A 21,355-nucleotide genomic window follows, 5' to 3' on the forward strand; every position below is an offset into this window, starting at 1 on the left:
AAAATTTCTACCAATTGTAACGTATCTGTTGTCGTGCCATCGACTTCACCATTCCTGTCGAACTGGTAGTCATAGCTTCCTCGAACTGTCTTTTTCAGTTCGTTGCTGCTCAGTAGTGGACAGTCACCAACTCGATTCTCTCTGACAGTCCCAGTTGCTTGAAAACCCAAATTTCTCAGATGAATCAGATCTCTACTAGTGAAGAAATTGTCAAAGTACACACAATGATTCTCCGGTTTTTCAATGCAGTCGAGCGTGTTTAGGACTACTCTTGATCCCAATAGTAGGTCATCCCTTGCAGTATCTTCTGGATCCTTTCCACAGTATACATCAAATTTGAAACGGTTGCCACTTGCTCCAGGGTCATTCCATGCCAAGTGGTCTAGAGGCTCCCACATGACCCTCATGGATTTTGATGAAATTTTGTATGAACATTCACACATGTTCTCAATGAACACTGGTAAAGTTTCAGTTTCAGAAATTCAATACTTTCGGAGATACAGTCACTTGTTTAAGACCATAGCACAGCTTTCTATAGTGCGTCCTTGAATTTTCAGCAACTTTGAGATGAGATATCTCTAAGTATTTGCATGAAAGAAACAAAACTTGGCTATCTTATACAATTTTTAGAGCTCTTGAAAGTAAAATATTAAGAAAAGGATTCCTGAGAAATTTTCATATAGATAATTTGAAGCAAAGTTGGGCGAAAAAAATAGCTATTTAAAAATAAAATGCAAACTTTAGTTTTTTATATCTCCAAAAGTAATTGTGGGATGTACATGAAACTTTGCACACCATAACTCACCAACACAAGGTCTTAGAATATAAAATTTCATTCTCCTATTGCTTTCCATTATTTCACAAATCTAGGGTGAAGTTGATGCTTTTTCAAAAAGTGCGAAAAATGGGTATTTTTAGTCAAATTTTTCAAAAAAGTGTTTTCTCCAAACTCTTCTAAACTATGGTAATTAGAAAGAGCATATTCTAAACTATCTAGAAAAGTGGATTTGGTTTTGCAGTGCAAGCATAAAAGGCCCTAAAATGTAGCGTCATCAAAGAGGTGCACTGGAAGTTTGAACACATTTTTCTGGCACTCAAATTATACCTGAAATCTTTTATTTTGCCTTATACATGTTTATTAATGTCTGGGATAAGTAAAATAAGAAGTTCTGATGAATAGGACCTACCGTATTTACCCGAATGTAAGCTGCATTCGAATCTAAGCCGCACCTGAAAAATGAGACTCGAAACAAAGGAAAAAAAGATTTCCCGAATCTAAGCCGCACCTGAAATTTGAGACTCGAAATTCAAGGGGAGAGAGAAGTTTTAGGCCGCACCTCCAAATCGAAACAAAGTTGGTCCATTGTAATATGAGACACAATTTAGGTCGAATGAATGACGATACAGCTACAGTAGTTTGGTTCGAGTCGTAAGCTTTACCAGGTAGCCATTGCTATGCGTCAGGCGCTCCGTCCGTATCTATACGGGTACCCTTCCTTTTTCACGTGCTTCGTCTGGTTTGAATCGATTGCTTATTTTGTTTGATCTGATAAGTGCCGTTTACTCTGTTATAGGTGTTTACGTCACTCTAAGCTGAAAATGCATCACTGTACTGTGTCATGCATTGTTTGTCGCATTCTGATAGTGCGTGTTTACGGCCTGTCGCCGTTCGCGGCATGGCTTGCTTTTGTGCGCGCTACCGCCGCTTACAACTAAAAAGAGGTGAATCGTCTCATTAGCGAAGCAATGTCAAGAGACTGCTATTTGTTGAGAATGATCAACAAGAACCAAATAATAGGCTGCGTATGATAGAACATGTTCTGAACGAGAGTTAGGCGAAAATTTTTCTCCGTTTGAAAATCTTTGCGGCCGCTTCTTTAGTACATCAAATTCTGCACAGAAATTAGTCATCTTAGATTTAAAAATCTAGTCAGTTGCCGTGGTTCATTTCTGACTGTATCACTATTAGGCTAAGAATAATACGAATATAAACATGACACGATAAGTGTATTCTTCCGCGTTTGCTGTTGTCTCACTCTAGTTTCGTAGTTTATTAGGCAGACAGGATTTAAATGAGATAGCAACAAACACGGAAGAACACATGGCAAAATGTTTATACAGGGCGTTTCAAAAAGAAAGAGCAGATTTCAAACATTTATTTCTCAAAAACTACAAATGATAGAAACACAATTCAAACGTTTCTTGTCAGAGAAAGGTTCAAAGTTTTTCAATGGTCCGCGCAGAAGTTCCATGCAAATCCGCAGTGGCGCTGGCGTTTGTTTGTAGGAAAATGGCGACGACACCACAGGAACGATCATTTTGTGTGCTGCAATTTGCAAAGTTAGAGTCCATTGTTGGTGTGCAACGTGCATTCCGCCGTCAATTCAACAAACAGCCGCCTCGTCATAAGCAAATTTATGAGTGGCATCACAGATTCGTAGAAGATGGTTGCATCTGCAAGCGAAAAAGCACGGGTCGTCCACGCACATCGGATGAAAATGTCGAGCGTGTCCGTGCAGCTTACGAAAGGAGCCCTAGAAAATCCACGACACGGGCAAGTCACGAACTAAACATGTCTAAAACAACGGTATGGCGCGTTCTGAGTAACCGTCTGCACATGAAGCCGTACAAACTGCAGTTATTGCAAGCATTGCGTCCTGACGACCACAACAAAAGGTTCGAATTTTCAACTGCAATTCTACAGGACATGGAAGAGGACAATTTTGCCGAACGATTAATTTTTTCAGATGAATCAACGTTTCACATTTCTGGTAAAGTTAATCGGCATAACGTACGAATTTGGGCGAGTGAAACTCCGAGGGACGTTATTCAACATGAAAGAGACTCACCAAAGGTTAACGTCTTTTGTGCAATTTCGGTAAACAAAGTTTATGGACCTTTCTTTTTCATGGAGAAAACTATCACAGGAACCATTTACCTGGACATGTTAGAAAACTGGCTATTTCCTCAACTTCAGGAAGATTCAAATCACTTCATCTTCATGCAAGATGGCGCCCCACCACACTTCTCTGAACCTGTACGACGGTACCTAAATAACACCATTCCAGGACGGTGGATTGGAAGAGCAGGAGCACAAGATCAATGTCATCGTCTGTGGCCTCCCAGGTCACCAGACCTTACTCCCTGCGATTTTTATTTGTGGGGGTACATAAAGGACTGTGTTTATGTCCCACCTATGCCCGCTACTCTTCAAGAGGTACGACATCGAATTGTTGCGGCCGTGAATTCGGTAACTAAAGACCAGTTGCGTCGTGTGTGGCAAGAAATGAGATACCGGTTTGATATTTGTCGTGTAACAAATGGTGCTCATATTGAGGTACAGTTTTGATATTTGTTGTGTAACATTTGGTACTCATATTGAGTGAAGGACCGTTGGAATTGTGTTTCTATCATTTGTAGTTTTTGAGAAATAAATGTTTGAAATCTGCTCTTTCTTTTTGAAACGCCCTGTATTTGTATTATTCTTATGGTGAATGGTGAAGAGAATACTGCTTGTGATTCACATTTCATCAGGTTACTATTAGCAACCATCTCTTCTCACAGGTAGGAAAAAAATTCAGAACGTAGAGTTGGCCATATTAAAAAACATCCCAAACAGTCTTGCCAGTCGGATTTTCGTAGTACATTGAAATTCTAATACATTCGAAGATGAACAATACGGAATTTGTATTTACTTCGTTGGATAATGTATGAAAATGCAGTGGTCGAAACTCGGGGCGGAGAAAAAAAAGCTCGTCTTCCACCTTTTTTTAAAATTTATTTACTGACGCAGAGGTTTTGGCGCCAGTATTTATCTTTGTGCCTACAAAGCATGCCTGTGTAGCGCTACATATATTCGACGGCAGAAGTTAGTTGTGGCGGCACCTACCAACATTTTTCAGAACTTCCGCTTGCTTTGCACTCGATTCTAAGCCGCAGGCGGTTTTTTGGATTATAAAAACCGGAAAAAAAGTGCGGCTTGGATTCGAGTAAATACGGTAGCTTAAGTCCGAATAGCAAAAGAATAAAAATAGAAACAATGTTATTGTCACCTCCCCCATTCTCTCTCTCTCTCTCTCTCTCTCTCTCTCTCTCTCTCTCTCTCACACACACACACACACACACACACACACACACACACACACACACACACACACACAATTATTATTAATGAATGTAAATGTAAAATTTATTTGCACAATCATCTAATTATTAGTTGCCTGTTTAATGAACAACACCAGCTTACTGATGGAAAAGAAGTGTATAGAGGAGTTGCTATGGTACATGGTGGCTTAACCACTGCTAGTTTCATTTCACCTGAGAAAACCAGCATTTCCATTGCCATAGGGGCCATGCCCGATAGCTTAGCAACAACAGCCACGGGTGGGTTTCTTTACCACAGGATCCCAAGCCTGATAAGGGTTTCTTTACACTGGTTCCAAAGCCTGATAGTAAAATTATTTAAGTGCCCTGTGTAAAATTAGAAGGCACTCTTGGGTTCCTTAGATTGTTTCCTCTAACCTATTTCAATTTTTGATATGCTACATTAATTTTCTGATGAATATCAAGAGGAATGGTGTATTTCCGGCCAGACGAATTTACTGATGGAGCTGGAATAACTGCAATGATGTGGTGTTCCGGAACCCGGCACTTGTCACTTCTTGGTGGCCAATAAAATGAATTTGCTGGACCATGTGGGTGCATAAAGTTTATTAATGCATCCCTTTGCTCTGTGGAGGTCTCACAGATATTCCCAATCCACCACACATTTTCATAGATGCATGCAACATATTGTCCTGGTTGGAGAGCAGACATTAATTTGCCTCCCTCATTACCGTGACCCATTTTAGCTAGAAAAGATGAACAATCATTAGAAACTCTGCTGACCTGAATTGTTGTTTCATCAATAGGTAAAGTGATGATTTTCTCTAGTGCCTGCTACAGTTTGTCCAAGTTTAAACCTCTCTTCTTGTGACACAATATTTTTTTCAATTTCATCTTTACTGATGAAAACAAATTTAATTCCATTAATGTTTTCAGAGCAGAAGTGAAACAGATCTAGGAGAGTAAGAATTTGTGCATGAAGTGGCCGTTGCAAGCTTGCTCTTGCTGCTAACCACTTTGTTGTACCTCCAATCCCATCACAAGGTGATTTCCCGTGACTAGTAGCAAAAAAATCCCATTCAGCTGTCATTCCAAAATCACTCTTATGATAGCACAAATTTAGGAAATTCTTGAAATTTTTATATTGAGCACTGGAGCCATCACCGAAATAATGAATGTGGGATATCTGTGCAAACCGTGCTTTTATATAATTGAAGAGCTCCTTGATAAAAACGTGAACTGTAATAGTGTCATGCCACAAACAATCACTGATAATGCAAAAACTTAAAGATTCTACTTTCTCATTTTGACAAAAGTATATAACAAATGGATGAATTGTTGCTTGACTATTGTCCCAGTGGAATCCTTGCACAGCATCCTGAATGATAAAAGATTAATTTTCTGCAAAATCCATTAGGACAACAAGCTCTTCGTCTTTCAGATGACATTTAAGGCCTTTAAGATGCAAGCTTTGATGCTTGGCAATGTAATGATTGCATGACAGACTCCATATTTTATATTTTACATCTTCAATAAATTCATCCACTATCATTTGCTTCGTGTCCAGTGTGGCCTGATCGGTATGTATCCATTGCTTAAACACAATAACTTCCTGTGGCTGATGATCTAGGAAATAGCTGGCAATTTCAGATGCTATAGCTTTGGGCCCAGGACACCTTTCCCAGCGATGTAGCATGCACTGTTTAGAGTTCAAACTGCAAACTGCCTTGCTGAGAATCTCCTAAGCTTATGCTTAGCTCCGCTAAGCATAAGCTTAACATTTTGGTGAATTGCACAGACACAAACTGCATGCATTTCAGCTGATCCTACTGTTACACACCATTTGGGTCTAAGTTCACAAAACTTTCAGAACCCTATTTCTGGACCATTTATATTCTTATAGATAACATACATTTCCCGTAAATTGCAAAGTAACAATCTTTTCTGCATGTATGTCTTTATATCTAAAACTCTAACTGAAATACTATCTTCTTTTCTAGGGCACACCCTACTATACTCATCATCTTCAAAAAAATTTCGCACTCTACTAGCAACTTCTGATGGTAATTTCCTGCTTTGCCTATTTTCGGGAAGTGCCAGAATGCCCTTCTCTGCCTTAAGCTTCCGAGCATTCTTCACCGTTCTTTCGCTCATGCCGAACTGAGCTGCTGTTTGTCTTGACTGTCCAACTTACAGGTGCCAAGGTTAAAATTTGCATCTGTTCTTTATGAATTGCATTCTGCATCTTGGCTTTCAGTTCAGTCAGCTAACGTGCATAGTCGGCACAGTTTCTACATTCCCTAATTTCACTAGCATCTTCAATTTGTCGGTTTACTCCCATTGCATTTACAATTCTGTTTTTAATCACATTTTGAGCCTTTTGAATTTTCTTCTTCACATATTGGGGCTTATCTCTGTAGCTTACTGTTCACTTCAGGGGTGAAATACCGATAGACAATAAGCTACTATTTAATTCTTCTTTTGGTGTAAAGTCCTCATCATAATGTGATGATGAGGCTGATAAAGCTTCGTCCAAGTGTTTATTTAAGGTAGTCCTGCAAGCTGGACAAATTTTTCTGACCTGGCTTTGTTATTAACAAGCTGCTTCTTCAACATATCAGAAGCCTTATTAGCTGTTTCAGTATCAAGAGTGCAAATTCCTGCCTTAACATTATGATTCGCCTTCCCAAAGGGATTGAAGCATTTTTTTTGTAACCTCTCACATTGTGTCAATAACAGGGCTTCATTGTGTAGGCAAACTTGAGAGGTATTGTCCAGCTTTGCTTCAGAACGTCGGACCAACAACTCTTTTTCCTCATCACTAAAATCCGCAAACCATTTTAAAGCAGTTTTTTTTTTTTACAAAGAAAGTGACATGACACTTTGTTCCACTATCTCCTTGCCCAATTGAGCAAGAAGGTATGCTGTTCCCTTCTGCATCCATCACTAATCAGTAACTAAATAATGTATTTGGCCTCTAAGTGCAAATTATAATCTGCTTAAATTTCAGACAAATTGCTACTGAATGAAATTATACACAATGTATAATACTAATGAAAGAATCTAATAAGAGATATATGCTATAAGAGACTTTGATGGTATTACGAATCACTTAACAAGCCACACTCAGTCAAGAGAACCCACTCACTATGCTGCAAACGCACCACTGAAATACTGATTGTTCAAACAAGGCTCACAATATTGTATGTAATTGTTGCCATCATATTTTCTAGAAACAGTGAATCTTGTGAATTTTCTCTGTGAAACTAGTGGTTACGTATTTACCAAGGTAGTAGGCTACATTTAAGTGTGATTAAATACAAAATTAAAACTCTTAGATGTTTAACCAACCAATTTCACATGTTTCCCTAATAACTTTAAGACAAAAATTCACAGGTTACAACACCTAGGTATTAAAATCTCTGTAATATTGATTGGAAAATTTACATCACTTGATGCACGATTCAAGCAAACCCATTCATTTTTGGAAAAATGTTTTATACAATTGAATCCAAAAATTAGGTCTTCATTTTACACTTGTAAATATTTATAATTTTGAGAAGTACAAAAAATATGAAGCTATTATTCATTGAATTCTTTATAATCTCTCTCTCTCTCTCTCTCTCTCTCTCTCTCTCTCTCTCTCTCTCTCTCTCTTTTTTTTACAAATGAGAATTTTATGCAGATGAACACTTACGATAAAAGCAGAAGGGCTACTTCTCATAGCTTTCAAGTTTTTCTGACAGTCTCATTGCCTATTTACCAGATCTTTTCATTTCAATTATTCAAGGCACTAATAAACATTTATTAGGCATAATAAAAGGTTTCAGGTATAATTTGAGTGCCAAAAAAATGTGTTCAAACTTACAGTGCGCCTCTTTGATGATGCTACTTTTTAGGGCCTTTTATTCTTGCATTGCAAAACCAAATCCACTTTTCTAGATAGTTTAGAATATGCTCTTTCTAATGACCATAGTTTAGAAGAGTTTGGAGAAAACACTTTTTGAAAAATTTGACTAAAATACCCATTTTTAGCACTTTTTGAAAAAGCATCAACTTCACCCTAGATTTGTGAAATAATGGAAAGCAATAGGAGAATGAAATTTTATATTCTAAGACCTTGTGTTAGTGAGTTATGGTGTGCAAAATTTCATGTACATCCCACAATTACTTTTGGAGATATAAAAAACTAAAGTTCGCATTTTTTTTTTTTTTTTAACAGCTATTTTTTCGCCCAATTTTGCTTCAAATTATTTAAATTATCTATATGAAAATTGCTCAGAAATCCTTTTCTTAATATTTTACTTTAAAGAGCTCTAAAAGTTATAGTATTTGACTATCATTTCGTCAATTGACAAATTTTCCTCAAATATTCCAAATTTCTTCTATTTCTTCGTTAGTGAGTTATCTATCTCGTCTGAAGGCCACTATAATCTATATAAAATCTATATAAAATGAAATGAAATAAAATGTAATAAAATAAAGTGAAATGAAAGAATAATACATTAGCACAAACTTCAGAAAAGGGAATGTGTAAATACCTCTGTCCATCTGGAACTGTATTATTTACTAATGGGTAACATATTCATAAATATACTTACATAATATGCTGTAAATTTCAAAGTAACTTCATATCCTGTAGTATATATATGTAAAAGAGGGGTCGTTACTTACCTCATCAACGTGGTAAATATTCGAACGTGCAGCAATCATGTCCTATTTTGAGTACACCAAATTTTATAACAATGGAAAACAATGAATATAACTCCAATCGAACTAACAATGCAAGTAGTTTAAAAGAAATATTGTTGACTATAAATAATCACAACAATATCTTTGCCACATATTTCAAATATTACTAAATCGTCAATAAAGTAAATACCTGTAATAACGAAAAGTGTGCCTTAGTATTCAATAATTAATTAATGGTAGGATTTATTGCTTTTAATTTCCTGTAAGCATACATTTGTTATAAAAAGCATCAACAAATGACGTAGAACAGTAATAGTTGCAAATTAATAATTTATTGTGTATTTATAAATAAACATGTGCTCTGTCCTCAAAATAGGACACTGGTACTTAATGGGTTAAAATCAAGCAAGGAAGAAACACTTTTTGATAATTCATGCATCATTATAGTGGATTTTGCAGAAAACTGTATTATGGTTGCTTCAGTATGCTGCAGGAGGATTTCATTGGCAGAACATTCAAGTTACCCTTAAGTCTTCTGATGTGTGTTATGAAACAGAGGTTTGCATTAAGTCAGTGTTGTGCTGTTTAAACGACTGTTTGCAGCATGTTGCACATACATTCCATGTTTTCCAGAAAACAGCTCTTGCTTGGACCAAACACCACACTATAAATGCTTTAAGAAATTTCTGAATTTGTGACATCACAACCAAGATCATGAGATAATTGCAGAATGAAATTTCTTTTGCCACTAGTCACTGCAAAAAATGTGTGTGATGGAGTTGGTCATCCTGTTAAAAGTTTAGCAACATGTTCAAGTTTACCTTATCCAAATGATCATCACATTTTAAGCCCAAAAGATCTGTTTACATTTACCACAACTAGTGTTCCTGGAATACAAACATTTTATGTTAAGACAAAAATGATGATAGAATTTAACTAACTGATTCTACCATTCCTGGGACAAGATTGCTCTTTTTTTTCTTAGAGTCACTGAATGAAATTAGGTTGGTGAAAATGTTTCATCATCTACTTAATCAATAAAAATTTGTCTTCAGCTTCAAAATGAAACCTTCATCACTCATAAAGAATAAATGTTCATTGCTGCTATCTGCAATAACCAATTCTGCTGTTGGAAATTTCTTGAGATCAGTGAAAATATAGAGATGCAAAGATCAAATCCCTGAGACCAAGTGGACTTTTATTAGTTTGTGGTTGTTTCCTGGTGGTGGGGGCTGGATTCCATCTGAAAGTATTTTAATGACTTTGCCTGATCGTAGCACAAGCACTAATCATTTATAAACTTTTGGATCAGATTCTGTATTCTCCATTGATAACTTCTTTAAAACAATGAACACTTCTTAGGATGTTACGTATATATTTTATGTGAACTGAAAGTAATTCCTTATACACTAGCTAAGACTCACAAAATGAAATGAATATTCTTTTATTTATGTTCTTTGTTTGAAATTACTAAACAGAACAAACAACTTTCTCATATTTCTATGTTGAAAATGGCGGTAGGCATTACGTGAAACAAAATTTAAGATGGTGAAACTCGGCAAAAAAATTCCTGAAATTTGCAAAAATTTGGGGGGGGGGTGTTGCAGAAAGAAATTTTAGAAACCAACCCACCTTTGCTACCAACGCCAGTTCATGAAGACAAATTCAGGAAAAAATACTTTTAACTTTCATTACTTCTTACACCAATTTTTCAATAACATCTGTGGTGTGAGGGCAACAAGATTTACTTACATGCAATGATTTGATATGAAATGAGCTGGAATGGAGCATGGCTCCCATTGTGGTGCCACATTACAATTCATTCTCCTCTTTCTTAATAAGTCCCCATGTGCACGTTTCTGTTGCTCACTGAATAAACCTCGGTTATTTAATATTGCTTGCATTTAAATGTTTTACAACCACAAATCAAAACTGCTTACACTAATAATGTAAGCTTTCTTTTTCAACCACATCATAAACTTAGCTATGAAAATAGTGTTCAGTTATCCAAAAGTACTGCATGCTATATTTACTCTTCCAGTTAACTCTGTAACTGCCCCTGTAGGGGCTGAGTTGAAATGACATAAAAGTAGATGCTCATAAATTTATCTATGAATATCTTGTTAACTTATACATATTTTATTTTTGTGTGTTAGCTGTAAATTACTTTAGTGTTACTGTAATTGATTTTCAGATATGCTTTCAAAACTGATTTATTGAGTTTTGGATATATTGTTGAAAGTTTTTCTGCAGTAGCCGGCCGGTGTGGCCGTGCGGTTCTAAGCGCTTCAGTTTGGAACCGCGTGACCGCTACGGTCACAGGTTCGAATCCTGCCTCGGGCATGGATGTGTGTGATGTCCTTAGGTTAGTTAGGTTTAAGTAGTTCTAAGTTCTAGGGGACTGATGACCTCAGTAGTTAAGTCCCATAGTGCTCAGAGCCATTTGAACCATTTTTTTTTTTCTGCAGTAGATGTAAACAGTAAAATGTTACCAGCAAAACAAAGGTAGTTCAGGCATATTCCTTTAAGATGAATTCCTTCTTTTTTTCAGCTAAAAGGTCTGCAAAATTCATTTACAACTGCTGCAAATAGTTTTCATGGTGGAACCTCTTAGTCTGACTGCTCTTTCATTTCTAAATTTCTCATAATTTTTTCATTTATCAGCGCAAAACAATACAGTATAATCTTAAAACTATGATCTAATATTAATGATTAAGAGAATTCACACTTGTGTGAGTCAAATGTTCAGCAGTCAGAATGACATGGTCATTCACTGAAAACGATTCTTCCACGTCATAGGCTTCCCTTTGATTACTGCAAACCAACTAGCGTTCACAGTCCTGCCTTGCCCCACATTCAAATAGTTCATTTCTGATACCCCATTACTTCAAAGTTAATTTTACACTTTATCACTCCTATTGTTTAAAGCCCCTTATTACAGATGCCAGCTGGTTGCTTCCTTTTTGCTGTCTGTAATCCTTCACAAGACATTGTCTCCACATCTCAGTTTGATGGGGTTCTGCTATAGTTGGGATTAGTGCTGTTGTAAGAAGGAAGCTTTTTCTGAGTTTGTCATGATAGGAAAGCAAGAGTTCTGCTGTGAATCTGTTTCTTGCTACTTCCTTTTGATCTCTAATGCTATGTGACGTCATACGTTGTGAAGTGCTACCACCAATTGAAAGATATTATTGAGGGGACTTTGTCTTAGGCACTCTTCTACTATGTAGCCTTTCTCATAGAGAGCTATAACAACTTGACTAGAATGTGCAGAGTTCCTCCAGACAGGAGCGACATACTCATTCTTATTGTCTAATGAAACTCTTGCCATCTGCTTAATAGCTGCCTCGTTCTGTTCAGTATTTTATTTTACTTTGCTCTCTGTATACGTACATCATTTTTGGCTGTTTGCACCAATGCAGGGTATTTATAAATTTCTTATACAAAAGTAACCATTAATTGTGAAAAAGGTAAATAACTTGCAAAAATGTTTGGTACAGCACTGAATGTAGCATATCTTCAAGTTTTATTTACAAATATTGTATGTGGCTACCTTTTGTAACACAATAAATATCCAATCTGTGATCAGTTTCCTGCCCTATCCCAAGAAGCAAGTCTTGATATATGATAACTGCTTGTGTTACCCATTGTCACAGCTTATCAATATTTTCCGGAAGTTCAGGAACAAACACACTGTCTTTAATGTAACCCCCTACACAGAAGTCCATTGGGTTTAAACCAGGTGATCATGGTTGCCAGGATATTATTCCACCATGTCCAGTCAAATTTGACGCATCCCTGTGGAGATACATGACAACTTGATGATGATGACATCATTAATAACAGTTTGTCTTTGAGTTGGTGGCTTGTGATAATGTAGTCCTGAATCGTCTATATCTGTAGTAGTGGATTTGGATTCATGAAACTATAAACAACACTGAGCACCTCTGCATCATATCTATTTCTCAATTAAGGGCTTCTATTGTGTAACTAATTTAGAAACACACTGTGCTTCTGTTCAGTAGTAAAACTTTTGTTGTGTGTCTCTCTAGATATTGAACTTGTTGTTGAATATAATCTGGTACACCTCCCAACATTTAAATTCTTTTCTACACTTCTGATTTCCCAACTGATGAGTTTGATCTTTTGCACTTTAAAATGATTTGGGATCATCTAATTTTGTACAGTTTCTGTACTATTTGAAAATATGTTTTAAGTTACATTTGTAGTTCTATTATATCTTTACGAAGTTCATGTGCGTAACATATGACCTCAGTTATTTCTGGTGTAATATATAAGTTTCCCACTGAAATATCGTTCTCACTTAAGTATGCACAGTAGAAATAAGCCAGCTTCAGTTACAACTAGAAATAGAATAATACTATATTTCGTAACTTTCTAGGTCTGAATTTAATAAATCTGTAATAACTTACAGCCTGCAAGTTCAGAAAATCCTGTGTCCTTGGTTACGGATCATGTTCTTGAAGAATTCATTACTGCAAAACCTCAGCCTGCTGGTGTAGTGCCTTGGTCTCCACCACAACCAAATTGGAACGCCTGGACCAGCTGTAATATTGATGAAGGACCCTTAGCAACTGTAAGTAGTGTTGTTAAACTGTTACTTTAGTAAAATAGAAATAACGAATTCTGTTCTGACTAAAGAACTATTTTGATGTACGTTTACAAGCATTTACTCGTGCATACCAAGGTTTTCATTCATCTGCATTATAAATTCCTTACAGTCACGACACGAGATGGTGCACAATCGATCTGCGCAATCACATAGCATATTGTGTCTCACAAATGAGACCGTTGATCCAGTTTGGCTTGGAAATCAGTATGTGCTATTTATAAGGTGACAGTAAAACATTGGAAAGAAGAGAAAGAAAAGGATAACATTGAGTAAAGTAATGCATTAGAGAATAGAAACAAAGGAAAACTGAGATAGTTCATGGAATGGAGGAAAAAGTGTTAGACAAAATCAAACCTCGTACAATAACTAAATTTATCACACCCTCTGAAACTCACTCCCACCAACATCTAAAGAGACCTGAAACGCAGTCATGAACCTGTCCTCCAAAAGCCTCAGTCCCACAGAAGGGTCAGCTCTTTTCAAAGGCCATACCTTTTGCCCCACTCCCAAATTCAAATATGCTTAGAGACTCTGTCTCTCCTTCTCCGTGCAGTGGAAACACTTTTTTGCCACCGACTGTCAACTGGATTCAACCCAAAGCCAATATTGAACCCTGCCCGTTCTCAACCCCTTGACCGAGCAAGGTGGCGCAGTGGCTACTACACTGGACTCGCATTCGGGAGGACGGTGGTTCAATCCCGCATCCAGCCATCCTGATTTAGGTTTTCCGTGATTTCCCTAAATTGCTCTAGGCAAATGCTGGGATGGTTCCTTTGAAAGGGCATGGCCGACTTCGTTCCCCATCCTTCTCTAATCCCATGAGACCGGTGATCTCCCTGTCTGGTCTCCCCCCCCCCCCCCCCCCCCCCACCCCCAAACAACCCAACCCAACCTCTTGATTCATGGCTTATATCCCTTTAACAGATTTAGATGCAAGACGTTTCACGTATATCCTCCCACTATCTCCTACACCAGTCTGGTCACAGGCATCTCCTATCTCATCAAAGGCAGGGCTATCTGTGAAAGCAGTCGTATGATCTGCACACTAAATTGCAACCACTGTGCTGCTCTCTGTTTGGGCAGGACAACTAACAAGCTATCTGTCCACACAAATGGCCTCTGCAAACTGTGGCCAGCAGACATCTGGACTACTCAGTTGCCGAACATGCTGCCCAACACAGTATGCTTAACTTCAGTGGGTACTTCACAACCTGTGCTGTCTGGATCCTTCATAGCAGTACCAGTTTCTTTAATATGCACAGGTGGGGACTGTCCCTACAACATATTCTTCAGATGCATAACACCTGGCCTCTGCCTTCGCTAGTCTCTGCCCTCACCGTACCTATCTGCAATTCCTTAGTTGCTATAAAAGTTCTGGCAGCTGCAGCAGTAAAGTGGCTAGGGACATGAACTGCCATTTAGGAACATTCATTTTGTGGAACAAACAGGGAGGCAAATGACCGTCAGTGAGTTTTAACGGAATTATGCCGCCCCCCCTCCCCCCTTTCTCCAAAGGAAAAACAGCTGAAATGAGGTTTTTAAGTAGTAGTCTGGAAATGCTTGACTACACTTTGATTACTAGCTCCCTGATAACATTCATTCAAGAGACTATCCTATGTTACGTTTCAGTCACTGATGAGGTCTGTATTGTAAGAATATAAGCCTGATTAACACTGAGCATACAAACATCACCACAGTTATAATGCATTCTCTCGTGAGTGGATGGTAGGCGGGTGTGAGCTAACGACATTGTCATGTTTGATTTGTAGGAGCTCACTTGCTGTCCAGTGTGTGTCTTAACATTCCTGAAATTGATCTTCTCTTTGAAGTGTTTTTTCTTCGTAAGGGTAACATATTCTCTCTATAATGTTGCTTCCCCTTCAGTGCTTTGCCTCCTCAGTGGGAAAAATTTTAGTGGCGAATGCATAATCTCAATGTCTGCAAGACAAAATACTTGTTCTGTTATGTTCCCTTCCATTGATGACTGTGTAAATGCTCTTCTAACAGGCAGTAAGTAATAGAAATGATTAGCAGAGGGCACTAACCAGTTGCTGCTTGCTTAAGTCTGGTGTGTAATGGAGTGAACACAGGTGAACATGAGTTCTCTCATGTAAGTAGTGGGCCAGTAGAAGCAGAGAATATTTGGTCATGTTTGGTATACAGTGGTTGGTGCTCACTCGTGTTCAGGTGGTGGTTGGTCTTCAAGTGAAGTGTCAAAAGGAGCTAATGCCCTCTCCATTTGGCACTAACAGCACAGAGACCATTTGTCTGCTGTTTTGCATGCCAACTGCTTTACATTGATCGTCAGTAATTAATGCTTTGCTTTTAAATTTCCTCCTCAAGTGTAAGAGGAGCCAGTGAAAGGCATCAACAGCCAAGTTTGAAGTTGTTTTCGAATAGTGCTAAAGAATACCATAACTGCAGTTTTGTATTAAGTGCGCTACTTCCTCACATTCCACTCTTCGATACAAATTCAGATCCCTACATTCTTATTTTTCTGCTCCACTTCGCTTACTTAGTAAAAAACAGCAGGATAAATAATCCAATATCAGCAACAAATATTTGTAGCTACAGATAGTGTTTTTATGGAGTTAGGATAAACACCACAAAATTTTTTTTAAAAAATGCAACATCCATAATGTTAGCACTCTAAAACACATTATCTCATTTTTTCCCTTCCCTTCAATGTGATTGATTGTTCACAGGTAAAAAATTGTAATGATGTCTGGTGAATTGTCAGTCAAAGCTCATTTGCATGTGTTTGCTTCCATTCGCTGCAGTGTAGATGAGGCTTTACACTTATTCACCCATTTTTGTTTGTCCTTTTGAGTATATAGCATCCTTTTAGAACATGGAAATGGTATCATGTGAAGATTTTCTCTTTTTCGAAACATCTGTCTTAATAGACTTTTTAAATGAAATTATTGCCACCATTTGACTGAAACTTTTTATTATTTACTTACTTCAGTATAGCAATGTTGACTGTAGAGCCATTTTAAAGCACAAGGTGAAAATTGAAGTAATTTCCGTTAAATTGCATTTATCAAATGTTATTACACTATGCTTTGCAATTGATTATCCATATGTTATATTGGTTTCAATTTTCACGTTGTACTAGAAGATGGCTTTACAACCAAAATCATAAAAAAATAACTTTGAGGTTTGCCAATGGCATTGTAATTCTGTCAGAGAAAGCAAAGGACTTAGAAGAACAGTTGAACGGAATGGGCATTATCTTGAGAGGAGGGTATAAGATGGGTATCAACAAAAGCAAAACAAGGGTAATGGAATGTAGTCGAATTAAATTGGGCAACGCCAAGGGAATTAGATTAAGGAATGAAATACTTAAAGTAGTAGATGAGTTTTGCTGGTTGGGCAGCAAAATAACTGATGATCGTAAAAGCAGAGGGGATATAAATTTTAGAGTGGCAATGGCAAGGAAAGCATTTCTGAAAAAGGGAAAATGTAGTGCTACAGAAGATTAGATTGGCATGTCGTGTAACCAATGAAGAGGTACGGAATAGAATCTGGGAGACAGATTTATGGCTTGGCTTAACTAAAAGAAGGGAGTGATTGAGATGATGCATTCTGAGACATCAAGGGATCACCAGCTTAGTATTGGAGTGAAGTGAAGGGGGTAAAAATTGTAGTGAGGGAGACAGAGATGAATACTGTAAGCAGGTCCAAAACAATGGAGGTTGCAGTAGTCATTAAGAGATTAAGACGCTTGCACGGGGTAGAGTAGCGTGGAGAGTTGGATACAACAACAGCAATAAAAATTTAGTCAAGTGGTGCAATGGTTTCATTTAAAAATGACTTCATGCACTTTATAATCTACTTAAAATGCTTAGATATATGGAAATAATGAGAGAAATTTTTCGGCGTGTTGGACATGCACAATAAGCTGAGCTATGCCTGTAAATAAACGAAAGTCTTTCTCTTGTGGTAGATTTATGCTTACCAATTCATAATACCACATCCGATCGCCGTATCCACTTACAAAATATTGACCCTGTCCATCATTCCTTTTGTAGTCTTATCTTAACAACTCCAAAGTACACGGGTGAGTTTCTTGGATTTTTATATAATATGTACTGCCTGGAATAACAACTCAGTTTTTCACTGGTGAATTACTACAATATTATTTCTTCTACACACACAAAATACAGACTTTTTACTTATTCTCATTGTTATAACCTTTAATCACCAATAATTACGTGGATATTCAAACACACTCACTCAGAAACAATAGCTGGTTACATGATAACAACTCAGTATCTCTCATTCGACTGCCGTGCCATGACATGTGGCCGGCGCCGTTCGTAGCTAGGTGGCGCTCCCGCGCTCAGCCAAGTTGCGGAGCGCCTCTATCGCCGTTTGCGCGTACTGTCGTGGCGGCACTGTTAAATGTCGTGGCACTGTCACAACACTCACAACCAAAATGGCTACTGCCAATTTCGCTGTAAAATAATGTGTGTGTACCTTCATTCATTAACAGAGAGCAAGATCTTTTTCTTACCGAAAAACAAGAAAAACATCTAAAGTTTTTTAGCATTTGAAAATCAAAACTACATTGCTCTACGCTGGGCTACCACTTCACCTTTTCTCTTTGCCTTTGAAAGAAAATGAAAACATAAAAGCAAGAAATGCAAAAGGTACATCATAGCTTCCTGTGCAGGAAGCACAGTTACCCTGTTATACCTGCATCTAACAGCAACAAAATATAGAGAGGATCCCATACATAGGATTCTTTATTAATTCTTAATTGCAATTTATGTATTCTTTCATCTGAATTCAAGCTGCACTTCTGTAACCTTTCTTCATGTTTGACAAGAAATCTGAACATTTTTAGTTCAGATGTTCTGTGTCTGTTCTTTCCACAGTTCATATACTTGCAGGCACTCAGCATGATGATCCAATTAACAGGTCCCACTGCCTCAGAAACAGTTGTTCTTCACAGATTCGAGACAGTGGCAAGACACTTTGGGCTGCTTGTGCTCGGCATGGTTGCCACATATTTCATTGAATGAAGTGCCATCTAATTGGTGGTGTCACAAGTAAGGGTGTGATGCAGTCTCCACATTTTGGCTTTCCTCTGACGAGCGTTGCCTGTCAGAGGAATTGGACAGGCAGTCTGTTTCTCCCCCTGCGGGTTCGGGGGTTAGAATAGGCCCGCGGTATTCCTGCCTGTCGTAAGAGGCGACTAAAAGGAGTCTCACATGTTTCGGCCTTATGTGATGGTCCCCTCTCGGGTTTGACCTCCATCTTTCTAAATTATTCCGAAGAGCGAGCCAATTGGGGAAGGGCGCCTTACATGGTGCACTGTATCCGTCGTGCAATTAGACCTTTAGCCGTCTTTCTCGTCGTTGCAATGGTGTCCCGCTCGTTTTCGATCTCTTGGGCGATTACCACACTGCACTCTGCAGTGTTTCTTTTAACTGCGACGACGACCTTGGCCATTTTTGCACCTAAGATCCAGCACGGTAGCCAGCCCGTTGTGGTGGGGCCGCCATGTACCCTCTTGGTTGTAGCCCCCTGACAACACAGGGATCGCTCTACTGATGCCTGCGCCGTTCACTCCCCACGTATGCCAAGGAGTAGATGCCCATCTCCCTGGGGCATCAGGACTCCCGGCAATGGCCATCCTGCCAGGTGGCTATTGCTGCGGCTGGGTGGCGCCCGTGGGGAGGGCCCTTGGTCGGAGTAGGTGGCATCAGGGCGGATGACCCGCAATGAAGCGTGGTACATCATCTCTCGCTGGTGGGCCACCACCAGCAGTCTCTAAGCGATCGAGGTCTAACCTCAACGGCAGGAAATACGATCCACGATCATTTCCCTCCCTGGCCACTCCATGGGAGGAACGTATGGCAAAAGAAGGCAGTGGAGACTATTCACCCCGGTTCCTTGTGTGTACGCGAGTTGATGGGGAATCGTTTATGTCAACCAAGCCCCAGTTTTTTGTGGAGCATTTAGAGGACAAGTTCGGGGAGGTGGAGGGCTTGTCCAAGATGCGCTCTGGTTCTGTGCTCATCAAAACGGCATCCTCTGCCCAGTCACGGAGGTTGCTCAATTGTGACAAGTTGGGGGATGTTTCAGTTAACATCACGCCGCATAAGAGTCTCAACATGGTCCAGGGTATTATATTCCACAGGGATCTTCTTCTGCAGTCCGACGATGAATTACGCGCCAACCTCGAACGACGAGGTGTTCACTTCGTCCGGCGCGTCCATCGGGGTCCGAGGGATACTCAGGTAGCCACCGGTGCCTTCATCTTGGCCTTTGAGGGTGATGTCTTACCCGAAAAGGTTAAGGTGATGGTTTACCGTTGTGATGTGAAGCCATATATCCCTCCTCCGATGCGGTGTTTTAAATGCTGGAAGTTCGGGCACATGTCATCTCGCTGTACTTCCAGCATCACGTGTCGGGATTGTGGACGTCCTTCGCATCCTGATACTCCATGTGCCCCGCCTCCTATCTGTGTTAACTGCGGAGAACACCATTCCCCCTGCTCGCCGGACTGTAGGATCTTCCAGAAAGAAAGGAAGATAATGGAATATAAGACCCTGGACCGCCTGTCCTACACCGAGGCAAGGCGGAAATTTGAGCGGCTACATCCTGTGCCAATGCCAACTAGTTATGCTGCTGCTGCAACACCAGTTCGATCTCAGCTCGGTCAGCATTCACCGGCCCCCTTGGTTGTGGGGGGCACTTCACTCCCTGTTGCTCCTGCTCCATCTACTTCAGGAGCAACACCACCCCAACCACCGGGGACATCTGTTCCCCCTTCACAGCCGGAGAAGCGTGAGCCTTCTTCGGCTCCTCTCGCTCGGAAGGGGTCCCTTGGGGCCCTCCCATCCCAGGCTTTGCCCAGTGCCAAAGCGGACACCCGCAAGGTTGTCAAACAACCACCGGTCGCTGGTCGTAGGGCGTCACGGTCGTCTTCAGTCCCAGAGACTGACCCAGTGAGGCCCTCCCAGCCAGAACCACCTAAGGCTCAGCGCGCAAAGCAGTCGAAGAAAAAGGCTCCCAAGCATCCTGAAATTGCGGTGGCACCTGTCCCACCGCAACCTTCTCCCTCTGCGTCCGAAGATGAGGTGGAGATCCTGGCGTCCGCTGAGGACATGGATCTCGCCAGTCCCTCGGATGCACTAGATAGCTGTTGTCCAGGTGGTGACTCAGTAGCAGCAGGGGCCCCGGAGGCGTAATCTGCCTCCCCAGTCCCTTCACGCCTTTCCCATCCATGGCTAATACCATCCTCCAGTGGAACTGCAGCGGTTTTTTCCACCATCTAGCTGAGCTCCGCCAACTTCTCAGCCGTCATCCTTTCCTTTGCATTGCTCTGCAGGAAACTTGGTTTCCAGCACTGCGAACCCCCGCCCTCCGTGGGTATCAGGGTTATTTTAAGAACCGAGCAGCTTATGAAAGGGTGTCTGGTGGCGTCTGCATCTATGTCCTTAACTCTCTTCACAGCGAGTTTGTACCTCTACAAACAGCTTTAGAGGCTGTCGCTGTTCGGGTGTGGACGCCACAGGCTATCACCGTCTGCAGTATTTACCTTCCACCTGATGGTGTTGTCGCACAGCATGTCCTGGCTGCTCTGATAGCCGAACTGCCGCCACCTTTTTTGCTGCTGGGTGATTTCAATGCCCACAACCCTCTATGGGGTGGGACTGTCTCCGATGTTCGCGGTCGGGCCGTGGAGCATGTGTTGGCTCAGCTCGACCTTAGCCTCTTGAACACCGGTGCTCCCACGCATTTCAGTGTGGCCCATGGCTCGTTCTCGGCCATCGATCTCTCTATTTGCAGCCCTGGCCTTCTCCCATCCCTCCACTGGAGAGTGCACCCTGACCTGTGTGGTAGTGACCATTTTCCCATCTATTTGTCACTGCCCCAGTGTCATTCTTCTGGGCGCTTGCCCCGCTGGGCTCT

General features: G+C 40.1%; 1 protein-coding gene across 2 annotated transcripts in view; it reads left to right on the top strand.

Annotated features, from left to right (window-relative positions):
- The window catches only part of LOC126185629 (dosage compensation regulator), a 220,825-nt gene that overhangs the window by 98,112 nt on the left and 101,358 nt on the right, over window positions 1-21,355 (top strand). For both annotated transcript variants that reach the window (XM_049928144.1, XM_049928143.1), the window contains one exon: window positions 13,229-13,390. In XM_049928144.1, the coding sequence (XP_049784101.1) occupies window positions 13,229-13,390 (162 nt within the window). The remainder of the gene's footprint in view (window positions 1-13,228; window positions 13,391-21,355) is intronic.

The sequence above is a fragment of the Schistocerca cancellata genome, chromosome 1 (genome assembly GCF_023864275.1).
Source record: "Schistocerca cancellata isolate TAMUIC-IGC-003103 chromosome 1, iqSchCanc2.1, whole genome shotgun sequence".
Taxonomy (NCBI): domain Eukaryota; kingdom Metazoa; phylum Arthropoda; class Insecta; order Orthoptera; family Acrididae; genus Schistocerca; species Schistocerca cancellata.